Raw genomic sequence first — 24,506 nt, 5'->3', positions numbered from 1 at the left:
CCCACCTGCCCTTGGCCCCTACAGGAGAAAAGACTCTGAGCAGAATATATTGGCATGCCACCAAATGTCAGATGGCCTGGTTTTCCTTCTTTCTCTCTCTCCCCCTGGGATTGAAAATGCCACCCTGTGCTTTTCTCTAGGCAATGACGCTTTGCTATAGGAAAGGCATGCCTGGACCTTCTGAACACGTTAGAACCCAGATCCATCGAGGGCGCTAAAGCTGTATTTGTCAGCTCCTCCAGGTCACCTTAGGTATTAGCACCACAGCACTCCAAAAAATTGTGCCCACAGACAGCTGAGGCTCGTTCACAAAGCGCTGGTGGTGATGCTCGAGTTTGAGGGCCAGGGAGAGTATGCTATGCGGGCACTCTCTAAATCACCTACGTATATGCTTAATGACCTCCTGAAGCTAGTTTATGAGGCCTCCCAGACACCTGTACCTAAGGCCTTTTCCATACAGCCCTGCAATGGGCCACTAGCTCTCGTCAAATCCGACACCACAACACCCACTGCCAGAGCGTCATCTAACTTTCCGATTGGCCCTTTCAGCCTCCACTTCTGGGCTATCGACTGAGAGTCATTCCTGGCGCATGCGCGTCACCAGCTTCCGGCCGCGGAGAGCGGTGCACCGGCCTTTCGCCCCCGGGTGGAATTCTTGCCTCGCTTTCCTCCGCCTGGCTCTGTGTGTGCAATGGCTCCGGACTCAGGTTCCTTTTCCGAAGAGCCGCTCTTAAAGGTGCTACCCTTAGACGCTAGGGACCGGGGCACCCAGCGCTGTCGCCTGGGCCCGGCCGCCTTCCGCGCCTTGGGCGCACACTTGGGCTCGGCGGTGAACATCTCTCTGCCTGACGGCGGCTCCTGTCTCTGTACCGCCTGGCTGCGGCGAGACGGAGCAGACGGCTTTGTGCAACTGGATCCGCAGTGTGCGAGCCCTGGGACGGCTGTGGGGGCTTCGAGGTTCAGGGGGAGTCTCAGCTTTAGCAGCCTCCGCCTAGTGACCTGCCCGTCCCTGCGGCTCCTCACCGTGTGGCCGGTGTTGCGGGAGCGGGCGGGCGCACCCGGTACCTTGAACCCAGCCGCGGTGCTGGAGGCGGCGCAGGAGCTTCTGAGGAACCGACCAGTCTCCCGGGGCCACGTGGTGGCCGCTCCACTGGGGGCCCCCGGCCCCGTGGCCGCGCTTCACATCGTCGGCGGGGCGCCCAGCCCGGATCCGGCCGGGCGGGTCACCCCTCGCACCCGCATCAGTCTCAGCTCGGTGCCTCCGTCGGAAGCGGAACGGCAGCCCGAGGTGGTCCTCGGGGGTCTTTCGGAGGCTGCCGACTCGCTGCGGGAGCTCCTCCTCCTCCCGCTCCGCTACCCCCGCACCTTGGCGGCCTTGGGGCTAGCAGTGCCTCGCGGGGTGCTCCTGGCGGGTCCCCCCGGAGTGGGCAAGACTCAGCTAGTGCGGGCCGTGGTCAGGGAAGCGGGCGCGGAGCTGCTGGCAGTGAGCGCCCCCGCGCTCCAGGGCGCGCGGCCTGGGGAGACCGAGGAGAACGTGAGGCAGGTCTTCCAGCGCGCGCGGGAGCTGGCCAGCCGCAGACCCACCCTCCTCTTCCTGGACGAGGTGGACGCCCTGTGTCCCCGGCGGGGCGGCCCACACCGAGCGCCCGAGAGCCGCGTGGTGGCCCAGGTGTTGACGCTGCTGGACGGCATCAGTGGGGACCGCGAGGTGGTGGTGGTGGCGTCCACCAACCGGCCGGACGCTCTAGACCCAGCGCTGCGCCGACCGGGAAGGTTTGACCGAGAGGTAAATAGGCCCGGGCTGTCAGCCTCTTGTCCTTGGAACCAAGGCCTCCTCTGGCTCGGGTTGGGTGCCTCGAGGGCCACTTAGGTTTGGCTCTCCGACTGGAGTGGGGTTTTTTGTAATGCAGAGAACACGTTCTCTGTCTGCCCTTGTGCGATCTGTGAGCCAGGACCTGTTTTACCTAAGAGTCAGATTGTTGGGAGAAGCAAGGTAGCCTTTAGAGATTAATTTTGTGCAGGACCTGAAGTTGAGTACAATCAGTAATGTTAGTTTTTAATGCAACTAGGTCAGCTGTTGAACTCCTGTGGATTTGGAATAAGAATTTATTTAAAGTAGGATAGCCTCAAGAAATAAGTTTTCGAAATAAAAAGGGAGAAGGCACGAAAGAACTAAAACAAAGCAGGCAATAACTCTTCCGGATTTATTCATTCCTTGTCAGGACGCTAGCATCCTGTCCCACAGGTGAGAAGTTACCCACAATTGCTCCCTGAGTTGCCAGGAGGATTGAGTATTCAAAGGTGTCCTTTATTTTATAAGCTTTAGTCCCAAATTGATCCTTTAGTAAATAGGTTGAATAGTGATTAAGTGATGTTTAAACTTTGTGTTAAGATTCTGAGGAGATGATAATTGCACACTTTTAGCTTAATCTGTGCAGAACTTGATCAGATTTCTCTTTTGTACCATCTAGTACTTGTCTCCTGAATAAAATCCTTAAGGGCAGGGACCTAGACTATCTGCTATAATATTGCATCCCTGGCTCGCAGAACTTGGTAGGTTTTTAAAAAATAACAGAATGTTAAATGAATTACAGAGGGCCCCCAACTTAGAGTGGTTCAGCTTGGTGGTTTTTCAGCTTTACGATGGTCTGAAAGTCATATGGGTTCAGTAGAAAACATTTTTGAATTTTGAATTTTGATCTTTTGCCAGGCTAGTGATACGCAGTAAATGCGCTCATGGTGCTGGATGGCCATGAGGTCATGAGGGTAAACAGTGAACATATTGACCACCATTTTATACCCATGCAAACATTGTTTTTCACTTTCAGTACAGTATTCAATAAATTCTATAAATAGTCAAAAACTTTTTTTATGAAATGGACCTTGTGTTAGATGGTTTTGCCCAACCATAGGCTAATGTAAATGCTCTGAGCACATTTAAGTTGCCTAGGCTCAGTTGTGATATTTAGTAGGGTAGGTATATTAAATGCATTATCCACTTACTGTAATTCCAACTTACAATGGATCTATTGGGGGGTGCCTGGGTGGCTCAGTGGGTTAAAGCCTCTGCCTTCGGCTCATGATCCCAGAGTCCTGGGATCGAGCCCCGCACCAGGGTCTTTGCTCAGTGGGGAGCCTGCCTCCTCCTCTCTTTCTCTCCGCCTGCCTCTCTGCCTGTGTGTGATCTCTGTCTGTCAAATAAATAAATTTTTAAAATCTTAAAAACAAACAAACAAACAATGGATTTATTGGGATGCAACCTCATCTTCAGCTCAGGAAGATCTGTATGTAGTTTTCATTATGCAACTATCTAGCCATGTTATTCCTCTGGAAAATTAGGATTTTAATATATTGAGAGTCTGTGGTATTCTTAAGAGTACATAGTTCTGCTTTCAAATTTGTTTACCAAGTTAAACACATTTGAGGGGATAAAAATACTACATAATATTCTAAACTGAGGAAACTTTTTAATTTTTTTTTCCTTTGCATATAGGTTGTCATTGGGACTCCCACACTTAAACAAAGAAAGGCAATACTCCAAGTGATTACCTCAAAGATGCCCATCTCCAGTCAAGTCGATTTGAGCCTCCTTGCGGAAATGACAGTTGGCTATGTTGGTGCAGACCTGACTGCACTCTGTAGGGAGGCTGCCCTGCATGCTCTCCTTCATAGTGAGAAGGTAGGAAGAAATGATGTATGAGCCTGTATGTTGATCTTTTCATTACTATAATGAATTTAGGGATTAAAACAAGTGGTAAGTACATTTTCTTGCAACTTGTGATAACTTCCACAGCTCTTCCTTTTTTTTTTTTTCCTTACATATATTTTTATATCTCACCTCCCTGGGACTAGCATTTGACTGAAGGTGGGGATAGAGGACTGAGTCTCCCAGGAGCATGCCCTCATTCCCACAGTAACTCCCTAGTGCCAAAGCCCAGAGCAGCCAGGAAAATGACAGTGTGGCCCTAGAACAGTCAAACATTTTTCTTTTTAATTTTTCTTTATTTTGAAGCAATTTCAGACCAAGAGAAAAGTTGCAAAAATAGTACAAAGAATTTCTGTATATACTTTACCCAGATTCCACAAATGTAGCACTTGACCAGTTTTACTTTATCTTTTTCTCTTTATCTGTGTTTTTATATAACTTTACATATAGATAAATCTCTCTTATGTATGTATATTTTTTTTGTGTGAAACATTTCAGAATACACTGCCACCATGATGGCCCTTTAGCCTTAAAATCTTATGTGTATATCTTCTAAAAACAAAGACTTTACCCACACTACAATTATCAAAATGAGGAAATGAACACTAACACAGTACTTTTACCTAATATCTATAGACCTTATCCAAGTTTCACTGTGTCCCATTAATTTCCTTTATAGCAGAAATTTTAAAAGGAAAATAGAAAATAGTAACCCAAGATTACACATTGCCTTTAATTATCATGATTTCTTGTTCTTTTTAAAATTTTATTTATTTTAGAGAGAGAGACAGCATGAGCAGGAGGGGCAGAGAGAGGAGGAGGAGAGAGAATCTCAAGCAGATCCCTGAGTCCAACATGGAGCTCAACTCCAGGACTCTAAAATCATGACCTGAGCTGAAACAAAGAGTCAGATGCTTAACCAACTGCACCACCCAGTCTGCCCTGTATTCTTTAATCTAGAACCATTCTTTAATCTTTCTTTTATCGCTACATTTTAATTCTAATTTTTAATTTTTTTAAGGATTTTATGTATTATTATTTATTTGAGAGAGAGAGAGAGAGCGTGGGAGCTGGGAGAAGAACAGAAAGAGAGGGATGAGCACAGAGCAAACTCTTTGCTAAGTGCAGAGCCCTATGTGGGGCTGGATCCCACAGTCCTGAGCTCATGACCGGAGCTGAAACCAAGAGTTGGTTGCTTAACTGTCTGAGCCACCCAGGTGTATGGCTAACTTCAAAACTACAGGTTATTTATTCTGTAGACTCCTCCTTAGTGTGGGTTTGACTGATACTTTCATAGTTTGATTTGGCTTTTGCATTTGGGTGATAGGATCATAGAAGTACTGTGTTCTAATTGCATCTGTTTTTCGTTTCTTGTTAAAAACTAAATATTTTGTGGGGAAGATAACCTTTTCTAACCCAGAAGAAGATTGGGCACCTGGAATTTTTATTTAAATTTGTCTTTAAGAGGCACCTGGGTGGCTCAGTCATTTAAGTGTCTGCCTTCAGCTCAAGTCATGATTTCCGGGTCCTGGAATCAAGACCCGTGTCAGGCTCCCCAGGCTTCTCCCTTTCCTCCTTGCTCGTGCTCTTGCTATCTCTGTTGCTGTCTCTCTCTCAAATAAATAAATACAATCTTTAAATTTGTCTTTGATATTGAGATCTTTAATTCATGACTACCTTTTATTTATTTATTTTATTTTTTTTAAAGATTTTATTTATTTATTTGACAGACAGAGATCACAAGTAGGCAGAGAGGCAGGCAGAGAGAGAGAGAGAGGACGAAGCAGGCTCCCTGCTGAGCAGAGAGCCCGATGCGGGGCTCGATCCCAGGACCCTGGGATCATGACCTGAGCTGAAGGCAGAGGCTTTAACCCACTGAGCCACCCAGGCGCCCCTCATGACTACCTTTTTAAAAAAATATTAGAATATTAGCTTAAATGTAATAATTTTCAACACTATGCATTGGAAAATCTCTTCACCTTATATGTAATGAGTAATCCTTAATCCCTAAACCCCTTCAGAAAAAAATAATTTTAGTACCTTGAGGATTTTGAGACGAAGTTTTCAATCTCTGTTGTAACTATTATAACATTAAACTTGTCCTTTGATCTTAGAATTTTTAAAAACCAATTTGAGTTTGTTTAAATTATAAAAGGATGATTTATCATCCAAAGTTTTGAAACTTTTTTACCTACCTAATTGACATCCTTTCTCACTTCCATTTATTTTTACACCTATACAGAAGGTGGAGAAGGAGTTAGGTGAACTTGTAGGTTCTCTTGCGGGTTTAGAACCTAAGCTGCTTGAACACTGAATGATATTTCTCATGTGTAGAGGTGTGAGACTCTGTGCTTTATGAAGGGAGGAGGAGAGTACCAGGGGCTGGGAAGGAAGATTACATTTAGGATTCCCTGTGCTTTGAGGTTCCAGGGTTAACCTTAAGTACTCTGGCTTAGGTGGACCAGCCAGCTGCTACTTCAGGAGGGGTCTGCCCAGGCATAGGCACCACAAGTGATGACTAAGTTCATAAACAAGGGAAGTGGAAGGAAGAAAGGCCAAAAGGAAGAAGGGACAGGCACCTGGGAAGGTACTGGCTTCATCTTTTTCTTCTTTGCCCCTCAGATACCTGAGGGGCTGCTGCTGCTACCAGGGCAGACAAGGGGTATGTTAAAGTTTGTTCAGCTTTTTGTGAATTCCCATTAAAGGATTAGAAATATTGTTTAGTACATACACATACACACACAGAGGGGAAGGAATTTTATCTGCCTGGAAGGGTTATGACAGTCAAGTGAATTAATGTACATGTAAGTGATCTTAGTGTTACTTAAAAATTAATTAGTATTTAGGTACCCGACATCTAATACTGCTAGTAGTTGAGGCGGGGGGAAGCACTATTTTAAAAAATTATTTAATAGTGCTCTTTATGAGAAGTTAAACTAGATAAAAACATAAAATAAAAATTGCCTGAAATCTACCTCTCAGAGATTACAATTTTTAGGAACGTTGTTCAAAATAGCTCTATACATATATATGCACTTACATAATTTTAGGTAAATGGGATAATATAGATTGTTGTTGGAAATGGGAATTTTGGAGGGCGCCTGGGTGGCTCATTCAGTTAAGCGTCTGCTTTCAGCTCACATCACGGGATTAAGTCCCACACTGGGCTCACTGCTCGGTGGGGAGTCTGCTTCTCCCTCTGCCCTTCACCATGTTCTCTCTCGCTCTCTCTCAAATAAATAAGAGAAATCTTTAAAAAAAAAAATGGGAATTTTTTGACAACTAAATGTTCAGAATTTGATGTGAGGGTAAATCTTAAATATAATACAAATATAAAAATATAAGCAGTTTTTAACAAAAAATCTGCTTCACTAGAATGATCAAAGAAATTACAAGAAAGATCCTCTAAAATATAATCTTAAAGTGAAGATGACTTTTTAAATGTTTATTTTAGAGAGAGAGAGAATGTGCGAGGTGCGGGGTTCAGAGGGAAAGAGTCTTAAGCAGACTTCATGCTGATCTTGGAGCCCAAGGCAGGGCTGAATCTTACAAACCTGATTTCAATACCTGAGCCAAAACCAGGAGCCCTATGCTTAACCAACTGCACCATCCGGGCACCCCAAACATGGCCTTTCTGTTTTGTTTTGTTTTTAAGATTATTTATTGTCAGAGGGCAGCACAAGCATGGGGAGAGGCAGGCTCTCTAGTGAGCAAGGAGCCCAATGTGGGACTCATTCCCAGGACTCTGGGATCATGACCTGAGCTGAAGGCAGCCGCTTAACCAACTGAGCCACCCAGGTGTCCCTGGCCTTTCTAGACATAACATAAAACCTAATGGTCAAAAAGGAAATGATTTAATTTGGTTATTTGGGGATGGCCAAACAATAAACAAAGACAGGATAAAAGAGAGACTGGAAAAAATACTTTTGGCCATGACAAAAGGACCAGTAACCTTGATAAAGAATTCTCACAAATCAGTAAGAAAAGACTAACAATCCAAGAGAAAATGGGTAATAAAATAAGAATAGGTAGTAGACAGTAGAAGGATTACAAATAGCTAGTAAACATGAAAAATTCTCAGGGTGCCTGGGTGGCTCAGTGGGTTAAAGCTTCTGCCTTCTCGGCTCAGGTCATGATCCTAGGGTTCTGGGACTGAGCCCTAATCGCCTCTCTGCTCAGCAGGGAGCCTGCTTCCTCCTCTCTCTCTGCCTGCCTCTCTACCTACTTGTGATCTCTGTCAAATAAATAAATAAAATCTTAAAAAAAACAAACATGAAAAATTCTCAACTTTACTTTCTTTAAAAATTGGTCTTGGGGTGCCTGGGTGGCTCAGTTGGTTAAGCAGCTGCCTTCAGCTCAGGTCACAATCCTAGGGTACTGAGATCAAGCCCTGCATGGGGCTCCCTGCTCGGTAGGGAGCCTGCTTCTCCTCCTTTCTCTGCCCCTCCCGCTGCTTGTGCTCTTTCTCTGAAATAAATAAATAAAATCTTCAAAAAAAAAATTAGTTCCTTTCAGGGGCTACCCTGACTGTCTGACTCTTGGTATTGACTCAGGTCCTAATCTCAGGATATAAGATCGAGCCCCTCCTCGGGTGTGCTCAGTGCAGAGTCTTCCTGAGATTCTCTCTCCTTCCCTCTCCCACATGCTCGCTTGCTCTCTCTCTCTAAAATAGATAAATCTTAGAAATATGTGCTGCCAAAGTGAACACTAAATGAATAAATCTTAAAACAATCTCTTTCAGTTTTAACTCTTTATTTTGAAATAATTAAAAAGTTTAGGGAAAGTTGCAAAATAGAGAAATCCTGCTAAACCCTCCATTCAAATTCATCAGTTTTTAACGTTTTGCCAAATCAGTTTTATCACTCTCTCTCTCTTCTCTAAATGTATGTGTATACACACATTGCTTGCTTTTTCTGAATCAGTTGAGGATGGGTTGCACACATCATAACCCATTATCCATTTCCTAAGAAAAAGTATGTCCTCATACAAGACCACAGTATGGCTATGGATCATCATTATATTCAGGAAATTTAACACGGATACAAAACATCATCAGCTCTACTGCCCATACTCTGATTTTGGTAGTTGTCTCTATCTTTTTGGGGTTTTTTTTCCTCTAGTAGAAGATCTAGTTCACGATAACATTAATGTTTAGTTTTTAGTTTCTTTTAATCTATAGTTCTCCCTTAGCTTTTTTTTTTTTTAAAGAAGGAGAGAAAGTATGCGGGGCCAGGTGCAGAGCAGGAGAGAGATCATCTTAAGCAGGCTCCATGCCCAGCATAGAACCTGGCACAGGGCTTGATCTCACAATGGAGATCATGACCTGAGCCGAAACCAAGAGTTGGAAGCTTAACCGACTGTGCCACCCAGTTGCCCCAGCTTTTTTTTTTTTCCTTTTTTTTTTTTTTTTTAAAGATTTTATTTATTCATTAGAGAGGGAGAGAGAGACAGAGGCAGAGGGATAAGCAGGCTCCTGATGAGGGGGCTTGATCCTAGGACCCTGGGATCATGACCTGAGCCAAAGGCAGATGCTTAACCAACTGAGCCACCCAGGTGTCCCCATTTTTTATTTTTAAAGATTTTATTTATTTATTTGACAGAGATCACAAGTAGGCAGAGCAGCAGGTAGAGAGAGAGGAGGAAGCAGGCTCCCCACGAGAAGAGAGCCTGATGTGGGGCTCGATCTCAGGACCTCGAGACCATGACCTGAGCCAAAGGCAGATGCCTAACGACTGAGCCACCCAGGCGTCCCCCCATTTTTTTTTAAAGAGATATTTTACATTGACAGTTTTTAAGGATGTAGGTCCGTGATTTTATAAAATGTCTCTCAATATGGGTTTGTCTAATATTTTTTCATAGATTTAGGTTACGCATTCTGGTTTGGGATACTCCATAAATGTTGGTGTCCTTCTTAAGGTATCACATGTGAAGACCCAAGATGTCTGCCCATCCTTGGTGCTCTCCGTAATTGGTGATTGACATGATCAACCAGTCAGGGTTTTGTCCCATTTTTCCACTGTATAGCTGCTATTTTTCCCTTTGCAACTAAAAGAAACCTATGAGGAGACCCTTTGAGATCATGGTTCTTGTAAAACTTCCCCTACCCTTGCTTTTTACATTTGTGGATGATTCTTGCCCTGAGCAGCCTTTACTATATGTGATTGTAAAGATGATTTTCTGATTCCATATTCCCTCTGCCTCACTCTTTTTTTTTTTTAAAGATTTTATTTATTTATTTGACAGAGACACAGCGAGAGAGGGAACACAAGCAGGGGCAGAGGGAGAGGGAGAAGCAGGCCTCCTGCAGAGCAGGGAGCTTGACACAGGGCCCGATTTCAGAACCTCGGGATTATGACCCGAGCCGAAGGCAGACACTTAACCTACTGAGCCACCCAGTGCCGCTACCTCACTCTTAATTAAAGAAATTAGTATAATACTACCATTTCCTCTGTCACACTAGCAAACATTTAAAAGTTTGGTAATGCCCCGTGCTGAAGAGGGTATGGGAAGAAGAGCTTTATATTAGCGGTGCAGCTTTGAAGGCAGTGTGATAATACTTGTCACAATCGTCAATGTGCGTTCTACTTGGAGGAAATATAAAAATACTTGAACATGTGCACAAACATTTTCACCTGTAGCTTTGTTTTTAATAACAAGACTGGAAGCAATCCAGTGTTCAACAGAAGGATGCAGTTAAATTACGGTACGTTCATACACCAGTGTCTTTTGCAGTTGTCGAGAAAAAGTGAGGTTGAACTAAATTGATAGGAGATTTCTAATATAAGTGAAAAAGAGTGTATAATTTGTATAGTAGCGTCCCGCTTATGTATCTGTTTGAAAGGATGTCCTATGTACTGCTGGAGTACATAGGAAACAGTTGACATCCTCTAGAGATGAATAGTGGGAAAAGCAGGGGGAGGACACATTTAATTTTTTTGTCTTATATATGTAAAAATTTTTTATAATGATAAAAGATTTATCTTTTTTAAGATAATCTTTTATAAGATCATTTATATTTGTAAGGATTTATCTTTATAGATTTATAAATTCAAAAGAAGGGGGGGTTTGTTTGTTTTTTAAGAAATAAGTGGGGGCACCTTGGTGGCTCAGTCATTGAGTGTCTATCTTCAGCTCAGGTTATGATCCCAGAGTCCTGGGATCAAGCCCCACATCGGGCTCCCTGCTTAGCGGGAAACCTACTTCTTCTCCCACTCCCCCTGCTTGTGTTACCCTGTCACTGTGTCTGTTTTTAAGATTTTATTTATGTGAGAGTGAGAGAGAATGAGACAGAAAGAGAACATGAGAGGGGAGGTCAGAGGGAGAGCACACTCCCTGCTGAACAGGATGCCTGACGTGGAACTCGATCCTGGAACTCCAGGATCATAACCTGACCTGAAGGCAATTGCTTAACCGACTGAGCCCCCCAGGCGCCCAATAAATAAAATCTTTAAACAATAATAATAATAAAAATAAAAATTAATTTTGCTTCTGTAGCACAAAAATGCCCATGTAATTTTTGGTCTGATTTTGCTTTTGGGGCATATTTCTTCAGAACAAGGACAGCCCAGCTGTTGATGAAGCAGACTTCCTTGAAGCTTTTAAAAAGATTCAACCCTCATCATTTCGAAGTATCATTGGACTGATGGACATCAAGCCTGTTGGCTGGGAGCAGATTGGTGGCCTTGAAGATGTCAAACTGAAGTTAAAACAGGTGATCTAGAGAGTTCCCTTATGCCAGTAGAATGGTTGGGTTTAACGTACCACTTCTATGATGAAGACAAATGATACTTGCTGAGACTATCTTGCTGCCTTCAGTCATACATCCTATCATCACAATCCAAGGAGCCCTTTTCAGTCCTGGTTTAACTGGCCTTCTCTAGGCATCAAATACCATTTTGCATACTTTCCTACCTCATACTTGTTTTGCTTGTTTTTGCTTTAAAAGCTTTATCATGTAGAAAGGGGTCAGTAGACTTCTCTGTAGAGGGCTGGAGAGTAAATATTTTAGGCTTTGTGGGCCATCCAGTGCCGATTACAACCACCAGCTCTGTCTAAAGGCCACAGAACCAGTGATAGATAATGCAAAATCAGTATTTGTGTTCTGGTGGAACTTTATTTATGAACACTGAAATCACATTATTTTCACATGTCCCAAAGTATTCTTTTGACTTTTTTTTTTTTTTGAGCATTTAAAAATATAAAAATGGTTCTTAGTTTGTGTGTAGTAAAATACAGATTTTTAGTTTGTAGGCCTGAGTTTGCCCTGGGACTGGTAAAAGCACAAAATTACAATACACAGTATGACCTGGGTGGCTACTGTTCTCACTGTGGATGCTTAAGGACACAACTCTCCAGATGCTGTCACTTGGCATTTCAGTTTCAGAAGTTAATCTTGTTAATTTACCTTCAAGTGATCCTGCCATAAGGAATTAGGTTTCTCTGACCGTATGTACAAAAGACTGAAGTATCATAATTTATTCGTCTTAACTAGAAGCTGTTTCTGCACTGAATCATAGAATCCTTGTGTCCATGGATCAGTGCATTTGTGATATTCCCTAATTTTTTACATACATTGTCTCACTTAATCTTCAGGAAGTACAGGAGAGATTAGCCACACCTTCCTGTTGTAAACGCTCTTTCTTCAGCTTCGAGATGTTAAGCTTTCCTGCCTTTCTGAACATTCTTTTCCATACCTTAAATGTTAGTGCTCCAAGCTCCTGGGAGGCCTCTTGTTGCGTTCTGTGAGCCCATGATCTTAATATCCAGGGCTTCGGCTGTCCCCTAAAAACTGTTAACTCGGAAATCTTCATATCTGGTGCACATAGTTCTTTTGAAAGAAAAAAATCTTAAATAAATAAATAAATAAATAAATAAATAAATAAATAAATAAAATCACCTACCTCAGAGATAAAGGAGACCTGTTTACTATTCAGTTAACATTTGTGGAGTGCCAGCTTTGTGAAGGTGACATTCTGTATGTGGCTATTTTTTTTTAAAGATTTTATTTATTTATTTGACAGAGATCACAAGCAGGCAGAGAGGCAGGCAGAGAGAGAGAGAGAGGGAAGCAGGCTCCCCGCTGAGCAGAGAGCCCGATGCGGGGCTCGATCCCAGGACCCTGGGATCATGACCTGAGCTGAAGGCAGAGGCTTTAACCCACTGAGCCACCCAGGCACCCCTGTATGTGGCTATTTAGAGGTGAACTTTATTTATGTTCTACCAGAAGCAGAATGACAAACTCAGCATGGAAAAGTAATTACAGTTAGTGAATGATTAAGTACTCCCAAAGTAAAAGATGGCCAGTAGTGTAGAGTGGCTGGAAGAATGTGGGGTGGGGGGCAGGAAGAGTGTGTTCTGCTTTAGAGTGGTTAGGGAAGACCTCTCCAAGGAAATGACATTTGAGCTGAGACTGAATGATGAGGGGTGGCCACACAGAACTTGAAGGAGTGTTCAGACAGAATAGCAGAGGTGCTGAGATAGGAATAGACTGAGGTGTTTGGGAAATAGGCTATGTAAGGCCTTGTAATCACTGTAGGAATGGGTTGGATTTTATTCTAATTCTAATGGGAGGTCATTGAAGGATTTTAAGTAGGATATGATATGACCTGACTTAGGTTATAAGAGCACTGGTTACTGCAAGAAGAATGTACTGTATTTCCAGCTCAAAACAGATACCAAAGAGTTGTTGAGTGAACAATTGAATTTACTGAATTATTTGTGATGTTTAATCTTTATTCTAAAATAACTGTCTCTTTTTGTATACCATCTCTTTTTGTGTACCTGCAGAGTATCGAGTGGCCTCTAAAATTCCCTCGGGAATTTATCCGGATGGGCCTGACACAACCAAAGGGAGTTCTCCTGTACGGTCCCCCTGGATGTGCTAAAACCACCCTGGTGAGGGCGCTGGCCACAAGCTGCCACTGCTCTTTTGTTTCAGTGAGTGGTGCTGATCTCTTTTCTCCTTTCGTTGGAGACTCAGAAAAAGTCTTGTCTCAGGTTTGTTTATTTTCCTCCATGTAGTTAAGTGTCCTTTTGAATTTTCTTGGCATGCCTTAAGGATAAACCTTAGCTATTAAAAATAACACTGGCCTTTTTAATAATTAGAAAAGTTACATACATTTTTATAGAAAATATAGGAAAGTGTTAGATAAGAAATCCTTTGTAATCTCTCTACTTAGTGTTAACATTTTGGTGAGTTTGCTTCATTTTTTTGTTTTTCTTTTAAAATTGAGGGTGGATTATGGGGCGCCTGGGTGGCTCAGTCAGTTAAGTGTCTGCCTTCAGCTCAGGTCATGATCCCAGGGTCCTGGGATCGAACCCCATATCAAGCTCTCTGCTCATTGAGAAGCCTGCTTCTCTCTCCCACTCCCCCTGCTTGTATTTCCCCTTGCTATGTCTGTCTCTGTCAAATAAGTAAATAAAATCTTTATTAAAAAATAAAATAAAATTGAGGTTAGGTTATATCTTTATCATGGTTTTTTAATCATCACTTTTATTTTTTTTAAATATTTTATTTATTTATTTATTTGACAGACGGAGATCACAAGCAGGCAGAGAAGCAGGCAGAGAGAGAGGAGGAAGCAGGCTCCCCGCTGAGCAGAGAGCTCGATGTGGGGCTCCATCCCAGGACCCTGGGATCATGACCTGAGCTGAAGGCAGAGGCTTTAACCCACTGAGCCACCCAGGCGCCCCAATCATTATCACTTTTAAAACCCCATAGTATTAAATATTGTTTGAAAATATGATTTTTAACCTGTATGTAATATTGCATTGTTTCTTGTTCTATTTATTCATTCCCTACTTCTGGGACATTTAGCAGCTTTCTCTCTTTATATTTTAAAAATTACAAGTAGTAATGCAGAAAGCATATATTCACTGGAATATTAAATAATGTGTGGCTTTTCAATAATTTTTATTTTCCTAACCAAAGGTATTCCAACAAGCAAGAGCAAATACTCCAGCAGTTGTGTTTTTGGATGAAATTGATTCAATCTTGGGCGCTCGATCCGTCAGCAAAACAGAATGTAATGTTCAAGAACGTGTTCTTTCTGTTCTTCTGAATGAATTAGATGGTGTGGGACTAAAGACTACAGAGAGAAGAGGAAGTAAATCAGATCAACAGGGTAAATACAAGGAGCTGAAAAAAAAAGAAGAGGTATTTATTAGCCAGAAAATGCCCAAAACCCAGGCCAGCATTAAATACAGTGCATATACACTAGCTTTTCCTATGCTGGATTCATCTCATAGAAGAAACTAGCATAATTTCAGTTTGACTATATTTGGATATCTATAGACCTAAAAACTGTGATTTGACTAGGAAGGAGGTAAATTTTATAGTAAGTTATCTTAAATATATATGAATGAATTTCATTTTTCCTAAGATTTAGAAAAATAATTTTATACATATTGCTAATAGAAAAGGGAGTTGATTCTTAATTTTATTTCCTGTAGAACCAGTGTTCATCCCTTTCTAAAAATTTTTATATGAAACAAAACAAAACATTGTTATTACCAGATCTTAGTAATTTAAAACTTCTAATTTTCTTGAGGAATGGGTTTCCTTAGTTATAATGAAATTAAACTATAATGAAATTAAACTTTTGGAAGTCCCTGCCTCCCTTCTGAGTCTCTTTCTAGATAGAATTTGATATCCTTAAGTTTTCCAGTGGATAATTTTTCTTTTATTCTTTCCTCGTTTTTAATCTTGTTTGCCATTTGAAAAATCATTCCATGGAAGAAGAATCTTACAGCTTCTTAAGATCACAGAACACTAGAATTTGAAGAGTCCCTAAGGTTTTCTAATCAAATTTTGTCATAATTCAGGAATTCCTTCTACAGTATCTGACCAGTGATTAGTCAGCCTCTGCTAAAATACTTGCAGATACAGGGAATTCACTACTTCAAGAGATCACATTACTGGGGAACCACTCTGGTATTCAGTTCAATTTAAAAGAAATTTTTTAAAAATTCCATTGTAGTTAACATACAGTATTATATTAGTTTCAAGTGTACAGTATAGTGATTCCACAATTCATATATTATTCAGTGCTTATCAAGATCAGGGTACTCTTTAATCCCCATCACCTACTTCCCCACCACCTCCCCTCCTCTCTGTTTGTCCTCTATAGTTAAGAGTGTGTTTTTTTGGTTTGTCTCTCACTCTTTCTTCCTTTGTTTTGTTTCTTAAATTCCACATATAAGTGAGATCATATGGTATTTGTCTTTCTCTGAATAGCTTATTTCACTTAGCATTATACTATACTCTAGAGCCATCCATGATGCAAATGGCAGGAGTTCATTCTTTTTTATGGCTGAGTAATATCAGTGTGTGTGTGTGTGTGTGTGTGTGCGTGCGCACACGCACGCACCATATTTTCTTTATCCATTCATCTATTGATGGACACTTGGGCTGCATCCATAATTTGACTCTTGTGAATAATGCTGCAGTAAACATCGGGGTGCATATATCCCTTCGAATTAGTATTTTCATAGTCTTTGGGTAAATACCCAGTAGTGCAATTTACTGGATCATAGGGTACTTCTGTTTTTAATTTTTTTTAGGAGATTCCATACTGTTATCCAAAGTGGCTGTACCAGTTTGCATTTCCACTAGCAATGCAAAAGAGTTCCTTTTTCTCTACAACCTCACCAACACTTGTTGTTCCTTGTGTTTTTTATTTTAGGTATTCTGACAGGTGTGAGGTGATATGTCATTGCGGTTTTGATTTGCAGTTCCCTGATGATGAGTGATACTGAGCTTCTTTTCATGTATCTGTTAGCCATCTGTATGTCTTTGGAGAGATGTCTGTTCATGTCTTTTGCCCATATTTAAATTGGATTATTGTGTGTGGAGTTATATAAGTTATTTATATATTTTGGGTACTAATCCTTTATTGGATATGTCATTTGTAAATATCTCTGCCTTCAGTAGGTTGTCTTTTAGTTTGTTGATTATTTTCTTTGCTGTGTAGAAGGTTTTTATTTTGATGTAGTCTCCCAGTAGTTTATTTTTGCTTTTGTTTCCCTTGCATCAGGAGACAAAAAAGATGTTGCTATGGCTCATGTCAGAGAAATTACTACCTGTGCGCTCTCAAGGGATTTTTATGGTTTCAGGTCTCACATTTAGATCCTTAACCCATTTTGGGGTTTTTTGTGTGTGGTTTAGGAAAGTGATCCAGGGGATTCCTCGGTGGCTCAGTGGGTTAAGCTGCTGCCTTCGGCTCAGGTCATGCTCCCAGAGTCCTGGGATCGAGTCCCACATCCGGCTCCTTGCTCAGCAGGAAGCCCGCTTCGCTCTCCGCCTCTGCCTGACACTCTGCCTGCTTGTGTATGCTCTCTCTCTCTCTCTCTCTCTGGCAAATAAACAAAAAAATTAAAATTTAAAAAAAAAAAAAGGAAGGAAAGTGGTCCAGTTTCAGGGTTACTGGGTGGCTCAGTCAGTTAGGCATCCAGCTCTTGATTTTAGCTCAGGTTATGATGTTCAGGTCATGATATTGAGCCCTGTGTGGGGCTCTGAGCTCTGTGGGGAATCTGAAAAGATTCTTTCCTTCTCCCTTTCCCTCTGCCTCTCTACCCATTCACATGCTCTCTCTCTCAAATAAATACATTAATCTTTTTTTTTTTAAAGGCAAGAAAGTTTCATTCTTTTGCGTTGTTGCTGTCTGGTTTTCCCAACACCATTTGTTGAAGTGCCTGTCTTTTTCTCATTGCATATTCTTAACTCCTTTGTCAAAGATTTGTTGGCTGTATAATTGTAGGCTCATTTCTGAGCTGATTTTTGGTCTTTCTGTTCTGTTCTATAGATCTATGTGTCTCTTTTTGTGTTAGTACCACACTGTTTTGATGACGACCGCTTTGTAATACAATTTGAAATCTGGAATTGTAATGCCTCCAACTTTTTTTTTCTTTTTCAAGGTGCTTTGGCTACTCAGGGTCTTCTGTGGTTCCATACAAATTTTAGGATTGTTTTTTCTAGTTCTGTGGAAAAGGCTGTTGATATTTTTATATGGATTGCGTTAAATCTGTAGATTGCTTTGGGTAGTATGGGCATGTTAACAATATTTGTTCTTCAAATCCATGAGCATGGATGGTCTTTCCATTTGTTTATGTCATCTTTGATTTCTCTCATTGCTGTTTATAGTTTTCACAATACAGATCTTTTACCTCTTTGGTTGAGTTTAGTCCTAGGTATTTTATTATTTTTGATATAATTGTAAACGGGATTCTTTTCTTAATTTCTCTTTCTGCTGCCTCATTACTAATGTATAGAAATGCAACAGATTTCTGTACATTGATTTTGTATCCTGTGACATTACAGAATTCATTTGTTTGTTCTGGTGGGTTTTTGGTGGAGTCTTTAGGGTTTTCTGTATATAGTATCATCTCATCTGCAAATAGTGGAAGTTTGATTTCTTCTTGCCATTCTGGATGTCTTTATTTCTTTTTGTTGTCTGAGTGCTGTGGCTAGGACTTCAAGCACTGTGTTGAATAAAAGTGGTGGAGTGGACATCCTTGTCTTATTCTTGACCTTAGGAAAAAGCTCTCAGTTTTTAACCATTGACTATGATGTTAGCTGTGGGGTTTTTTTATATGGCCTCTATTATGTTGAGGTCTGTTCCCTCTAAACCTACACTTTGTTAAGGGTTTTTATCATGAATGGATGTTGTGCTTTGTCAGGTGCTTTTCCTGCATCTTTTGAAGTGATCATATGGTTGTCAACCTTTTTCTTACTGATGTATCATGTTGATTGATCTGTAAATATTGAACCCCCCTTTCATTCTAGGAATAAATCCATTTGATCATGATGCATCATTTTTTTTTTAATGTATTGTTGAATTTGGTTTACTAGTATTTTGTTGAGGATATTTGCATCTAATGTTCATTAGAGATACTGGCCTTTAGTTCTCTTTTTTTGTGGTATCTTTATCTGTTTTTGGTATCAGGGTAATGCTGGCCTCGTAGAATGATTTTGGAAGTTTTCCTTCCTCTTCTGTTTTTTGCAATAGTTTGAGAATAGGTCTTAACTCTTCTGTAAATGTTTGGTAGAATTCACCTAGACGCCATCTGGTTCTGAACTTTTATTTGTTGGGAGTTCAATAATTTTGAATGCTCAGTGGGTGTATGGCTTTGCTCTGGCTGCTTTTCTATATTTCTTACCTTTATCTAGTTGTCATATTTGCAGCTTATGTTGTCATATTTCTGCCTTTCGAGAGAAAAATAAATAAAAAGCAAAGTAAATCTCTCTCTTGCAGGACATAAGAGCCAGAGTGATTCATAGCCATACATCTCCACCTGTTAGTCATATGCTTTGTCTTTTCAAATCATCCACTTAGGTTGTAATCATTCTTTGGGGCTCAGGTGCGTTCAGTAGGTGTTCTCTGCTGTGGTGGTATAAGATTTTCCATTGGTTCTCATGTGGACAGATGTCCCTAAGGAATGGCCAGTCCCTTCACCACACACACAGTAGTTCTTTGATTAATAATTTGTTTTAGCATATATTGATATCAAGAAGGTGGTCTGGATAGGAGGTATAAGCACTTCAGTCCCAAGAAAAGAATATGCTTATTTAAAAATAAATCGACCATTTGATTTATAATTTGGCCAGCTTACTGACATTACTTTGGGTTGGTGTTTTTCCTCAGAGTTTCAAGAAGTTTTTAACAGAAGTGTCATGATTGTTGCTGCAACAAATAGACCTGATGTGTTAGATGATGCCTTGTTACGACCTGGAAGATTAGATAAGATTATTTATATTCCACCTCCAGATGAAAAGGTAATCACTGTGTATGTTTAATCTTTGTGTGTGGATTCTGAACAGATCAATATCTGAGCTTTAAGGAGCCTAACAGAATTGAATTCCAAGCTAAATATATATGTATGTATCTTACACTGGGTTCTGCAGTCTTCCCTTGCCTGGTGGTCCTTCATAAAATCACAATTTTGATCTGCTTTTGCTGGATACTCTAGGCGTATTTTCAGAGAAACATATGCCTATAAGTAAAGTATTACCTTATTTCATTGTGTGGCAGACTCAAAATACCAAGCTTGTTACAACAAGAATGGAGGAATCCCAAAGTGTTAAAAGCATTTTGGAGATGATTTGCATCAGTATCCTTATTTTACAGTGGGAAAGTCTGAGATTAGAGAGATTATACAATGTATCCATATAAGAATCAGTAAATCTTTGCCCTTAACATCCACAGCCACTGTCAGGGAATGGTTAAAAACAAAGATGAACTTTTTCATTCCTTCCTAAAAAAAAATAAATAAATAAATAAAATTTTAAAAATTAAATACTATTTATTTTTAAGATTTTATCTATTTATCCGACAGACAGACAGAGATCACAAGTAGGCAGAGAGGCAGGCGGAGAGACAGGAAGGGAAGCAGGCTCCCTGCTGAGCAGAGAGCCTGATCCGGGGCTCGATTCCAGGACCCTGAGATCATGACCTGAGCCGAAGGCAGAGGCTTTAACCCACTGAGCCACCCAGACGCCCAATATTATTTATTTTTAAATCATGTCTATATAATTCATGTTTTTGCTGCCTTTTTTTTTTTAAGATTTTATTTATTTATTTATTTATTTGACAGAGAGAGAGAGAGAGAGAGAGAGAGCGAGCACAAGCAGGCAGAGAGGAAGGCAGAGGCAGAGAGAGAAGCAGGCTCCCCACTGAGCAAGGAGCCTGATGCGGGGCTTGATCCCAGGACCCTGAGATCATGACCCGAGCCGAAGGCAGCGGCTTAACCCACTGAGCCACCCAGGCGCCCCATGTTTTTGCTTCTTAAGTCATGTCTGATAACACTATTTGTACCCAAAATAGGGACTTAATGTTTCTAAAAGAAATTTATCTACAATTGTCTATTTAAAAGAAAAAAATTTTTTAAAGATTTTATTTATCTGACAGAGATCACAGGTAGGCAGAGAGGCAGGCAGAGAGAGAGAGGAGGAAGCAGGCTCCCTGCTGAGCAGAGAGCCCAACGGGGGCTCGATCCCAAGACCCCGGGATCATGACCCGAGCCGAAGGCAGAAGCTTTAACCCACTGAGCCACCCAGGCGCCGCTAAAAATTTTTTTAAAATATTGGGACGCCTGGGTGGCTCAGGTCATGATCCCAGGATCCTGGGATCGAGTCCCGCGTCGGGCTCCTTGCTCAGTGGGGAGCCTGCTTCTCTCTCTGCCTCTGCCTACCACTCTGCCTGCTTATGCTCTCTCTCTCTCTCTCTCTCACACACACACACAAATAAATAAAAATCTTTAAAAAAAATTTTTAAAAATACTAAAATTTATCATGTAATTTTTGCCATTATCATATGAGCCATTGATGAGTTACTCTTTCTTACCTCTTCAGAAGTGATTTTGTTTATTAAATAAATATATATACTTCTGGTGCAGTATGACAGGAAACACTAACTTAAAATGTTTTAATATAGATTTGTGTCTAATATAAATGTTGTAAGATTATAAACATATTGTTCTTAATTTTTTTTTTCCAGGGTAGGCTTTCTATTTTGAAAGTCTATACAAAAAACATGCCAGTGGGGCCTGATGTTTCCTTAGAAAACCTAGCAGCAGAAACCTGTTTTTTCTCTGGTGCTGATCTTGGAAATCTTTGCAAAGAAGTAAGTTAATTAGTGAGGGAATGTATGGTTGACAGCATTTCTTCACTTATTCAGATCTTCATTTGCCACTTTCCTAACTACGCACGGGAGAAGAATGAGGCACAAACAAGTCAGCTGTGAGAGGGAGCAGGGGACAACAGCTGGAAGGACTGTCACCCAAACAACTCCTCAGTCCAGTATTTATTAGATACAAGGTACCAACAAAGGAGAAGAAAAGAAGGTTATACAATAACCATAGGTCTAGTACGTAAACAAGAAGGAATGTGAGTCAGATGTTGGTCACAAGTTTTAGAGGTAAACGAGGTAAACAAGAAGAAGAGTAAGGCGTGTCTGGTCCAGCAGCTTGGATTTGTAGTTGTGCTAGCACACTTAAAGGGATTACCTTAACAGCAGGCTTTCTCTGAGGTACAGGAGACAAGGAAAAAGGGAAGCAGGGATGTCCCGCCCTGAGCTGGCCGGGCATCCCCAGCTGCTTGGCTTCAAGGGCGAGTATCATCCCCTCCACCAGAGGCCTGTTGCTAGTACATGTTTTTCTCAAGGTCATCCTTAAGCTTACGTGACCAGTACAATTCCTCATTAGTTATTAAAGTTATATTTTGAGCAGCATATTATTCTGAGGGACGATTGCATTCATTCACTTGGCAGCATTTACTGAAAGACCTCCTATGTGGCAAGCACTGTGTAAGGTGAAACGGACAGATAGGGACCCTTTCTTTCCCTTCCCAAGCTTACAGGTTTGTGGCAGGTTGCAGAGAGGCAAATTGTCATACTGCATTGGCAGTTGAAAATATGTAGTGAGGGGCGCCTGGGTGGTTCAGTGGGTTAAAGCCTCTGCCCTGGGCTCACGTCATGGTCCCGGGGTCCTGGGATCGAGCCCCGCGTCGGGCTCTCTGCTCAGCAGGGAGCCTGCTTCCCTTCCTCTCTCTCTGCCTGCCTCTCTGCCTAGCTGTGATCTCTGTCTGTCAAATAAATAAATAAATAAATAATATTAAAAAAAAATATGTAGTGAATCAGGAAGTTTAGGGTGTTGCGGGAGCACCTGGGAAGGACATGGAACCAGACTTGGGGGCATCAGAGAAGGCTTTCTGAGAGAAGGCATGTGTAAGGGGAAATTGGAAGGATGATGAGAGAGGTAGGCTAAGGGAGGGAACTGGGGGTGGCATTGAGGCAGAGGGAACAAAATGTGCAGGTGACTCGAGTGAGAGAGAACATGACACTTCAGAGCTGGACAGTGGCCAAATCACACAGGTCCTTGTAAGCCATTTTAAGAGATTTACACTTTGTTTTGAAACCAAAAGAATCCATCATAGGTGTTTCCCTTTCCATAAACTTTTATTAAATGCTATTCAGAAAAAGCACAGATCATCAGGGCATAGTTAATTGAATTAACATAAAATGAACACACTTTCTTAACTAGAGAGAGAACGTTATCAGTGCCCTGGAGGCTCCTCTTGGGGCTTTCCCAATCTTCCTTCCAAAAGGGAACCACACTCCTGATTTACAGCACTGGAGATTAGTTTTGTCTGCTTTTGAACTTTATATAAATAGGACTATATATACTTCTATATTTGCTTTTTTAACTCAAGATTATGTTTGTGAAGGGGCGCCTAGGTAACTCAGTTAAGCGTCTGCCTTCCGCTCAGGTCATGATCCCGGGATCCTGGGATGGAGCCTCCCATCGGGCTCCCTAATCAGCAGGAAGCCTGCTTCTTCCTCTCCCACTCCCCCTGCTTGTATTCCTTCACTGTCTATCTCTCTGTGTGTCAAATAAATACATAAAATCTTAAAAAAAAAAAAAAAAAGATCATGTTTGTGAAATTCATCTGTGGTTTTGCATATGGGGTAGTTCGCGCATTTACATCACTTTGTAATATTCTAGTTTAGGAATATACTGCAACATTCATCTATCTTTTTGGAATATTGTTCATAGCAGAATTTATAGCAAAAAAGTAACCCAAACTACTTTTTTTGTTACAAATTCAGCTATGAACAATCTTGTACATGTCTGTTAGTACATATGTGTACTTACCTCTGTTATATATATATGTATAAACCTACAAAGAGAATTGCAGAGTTATAGAGCATGTGTTTGGTCTTGTGCTTTGTGATCAGTGCTGTGTCCTGTTCAGAAACTCCTACTATAAGGCTAGGAGTATAGTCTCTCATCCTTAAATATATAAATGGGCTCATACTGTGTATATTTTGCTGCAACTTGCTATTTCTTTTTTCCCATTTAAGGGTAGAATTTAATGTAGAAGAAATTATGGTCTGTTAAGACAACTTTTAATTTTATTTTTAATGAAACTTTTAATTTTATTAAAATTACCTTAACTTTTTAATTTTATAGTGTCATGAATATGGGAATTCTAAGAAGTGGGACTGAGGTTTTTACCCTCAGATTTTGAATTATTACCATAAATTGTGGGGCACCTGGGTGGCTCCATCAGTTAAGCAGCTGTCTTTGGCTCAGGTCATGATCCCAGGGTCCTGGATCGAGCCCCACATCGGGCTCCCTGCTCAGCAGGTTGGGGGGGGGTGGGCTGCTTTTCCCTCTCCATCTGCCCCTCCTTTGTGTTCTCTCTCTAAAATTTTAAAAATCTTTAAAAAAAATTTTTTTAAAGAAGCACATTAATTATTTCCTGTTGTTTGTTTCTTACAGGCTGCCTTGCTGGCTCTGCAAGAAAATGGATTAGAAGCAACCACAGTGAAGCAAGAGCACTTTCTAAAATCACTGAGGACTGTAAAGCCATCCTTAAGTCATGAGGACTTGACTTTATATGAAAACTTATTTCAGAAACAAGGATTTTCTAACTTAGAGGGTGTATGACCATTATATCCCTGACCAAGGATTAACTGTAAACTTGCCCTATAGTTTGCAACTTCGCACTTTTAGAGTTTGTGTAATTTCCTGTAAATAAAAGACTTTATACCTAATAAGCTAAAAAGTATATTAAATACCATAACTTGGGAAGAAAGTATATGTATGTTGACCTTTTTTAGAAAAGATTTTACTTGTCAGAGAGAGCACAACCATGGGGAGTGGCAGGCAGAGAGAGAAGTAGGCGCTCTCCACTGAGCAGGGAGCCCCATGTGGGGCTCTATCCCAGGACACTAGGATCACAACCTGAGCCAAAGACAGACACTTAAGGACTGAATTACCCAGGCACCCCTCATCTTATTAA

General features: G+C 41.1%; 1 protein-coding gene across 7 annotated transcripts; it reads left to right on the top strand.

Moving 5' to 3' along the window:
* The first annotated feature begins 653 nt into the window (after positions 1–653).
* SPATA5L1 (spermatogenesis associated 5 like 1) lies at positions 654–24,391 on the top strand. 7 transcript variants are annotated; one of them, XM_032856600.1, is made up of 9 exons: positions 657–1,786; positions 3,494–3,679; positions 11,259–11,417; positions 13,493–13,702; positions 14,637–14,861; positions 17,147–17,150; positions 19,348–19,478; positions 21,199–21,324; positions 23,984–24,391. In XM_032856600.1, the coding sequence occupies exons 1-9, from the start codon at positions 692–694 to the stop codon at positions 24,149–24,151; spliced, it is 2,304 nt and encodes a 767-aa protein (XP_032712491.1). In that variant the 5' UTR covers positions 657–691; the 3' UTR covers positions 24,152–24,391. The 7 variants fall into 7 exon arrangements, 6 of the variants coding, with proteins under 6 accessions (XP_032712490.1, XP_032712489.1, XP_032712487.1 ...); XM_032856595.1 differs by lacking the exon at positions 17,147–17,150 and having other exon boundaries at positions 14,637–14,829; XM_032856596.1 differs by lacking the exons at positions 17,147–17,150; positions 21,199–21,324 and having other exon boundaries at positions 656–1,786; positions 14,637–14,829.
* The last annotated feature ends 115 nt before the right edge of the window (positions 24,392–24,506 follow it).

This window comes from Lontra canadensis, unplaced genomic scaffold, assembly GCF_010015895.1.
Source record: "Lontra canadensis isolate GAN:19392208 unplaced genomic scaffold, GSC_riverotter_1.0 scaffold12, whole genome shotgun sequence".
NCBI classification, from domain to species: Eukaryota; Metazoa; Chordata; class Mammalia; order Carnivora; family Mustelidae; genus Lontra; species Lontra canadensis.
The sequence above is the reverse complement of the archived record's forward strand: the minus strand, read 5'-3'. Positions and strand labels throughout refer to the sequence as shown.

What these genes read in the sequence shown, in the direction of transcription:
- SPATA5L1 (XM_032856600.1), top strand. Translation starts at nt 692, where the DNA reads ATGGCTCCGGACTCAGGTTCCTTTTCCGAAGAGCCGCTCTTAAAGGTG. An exon ending in CGGGAAGGTTTGACCGAGAG is followed by an intron (nt 1,787 to 3,493) that starts GTAAATAGGCCC and finishes CTTTGCATATAG; the next exon opens with GTTGTCATTGGGACTCCCAC. An exon ending in TTCCACCTCCAGATGAAAAG is followed by an intron (nt 19,479 to 21,198) that starts GTAATCACTGTG and finishes TTTTTTTTCCAG; the next exon opens with GGTAGGCTTTCTATTTTGAA.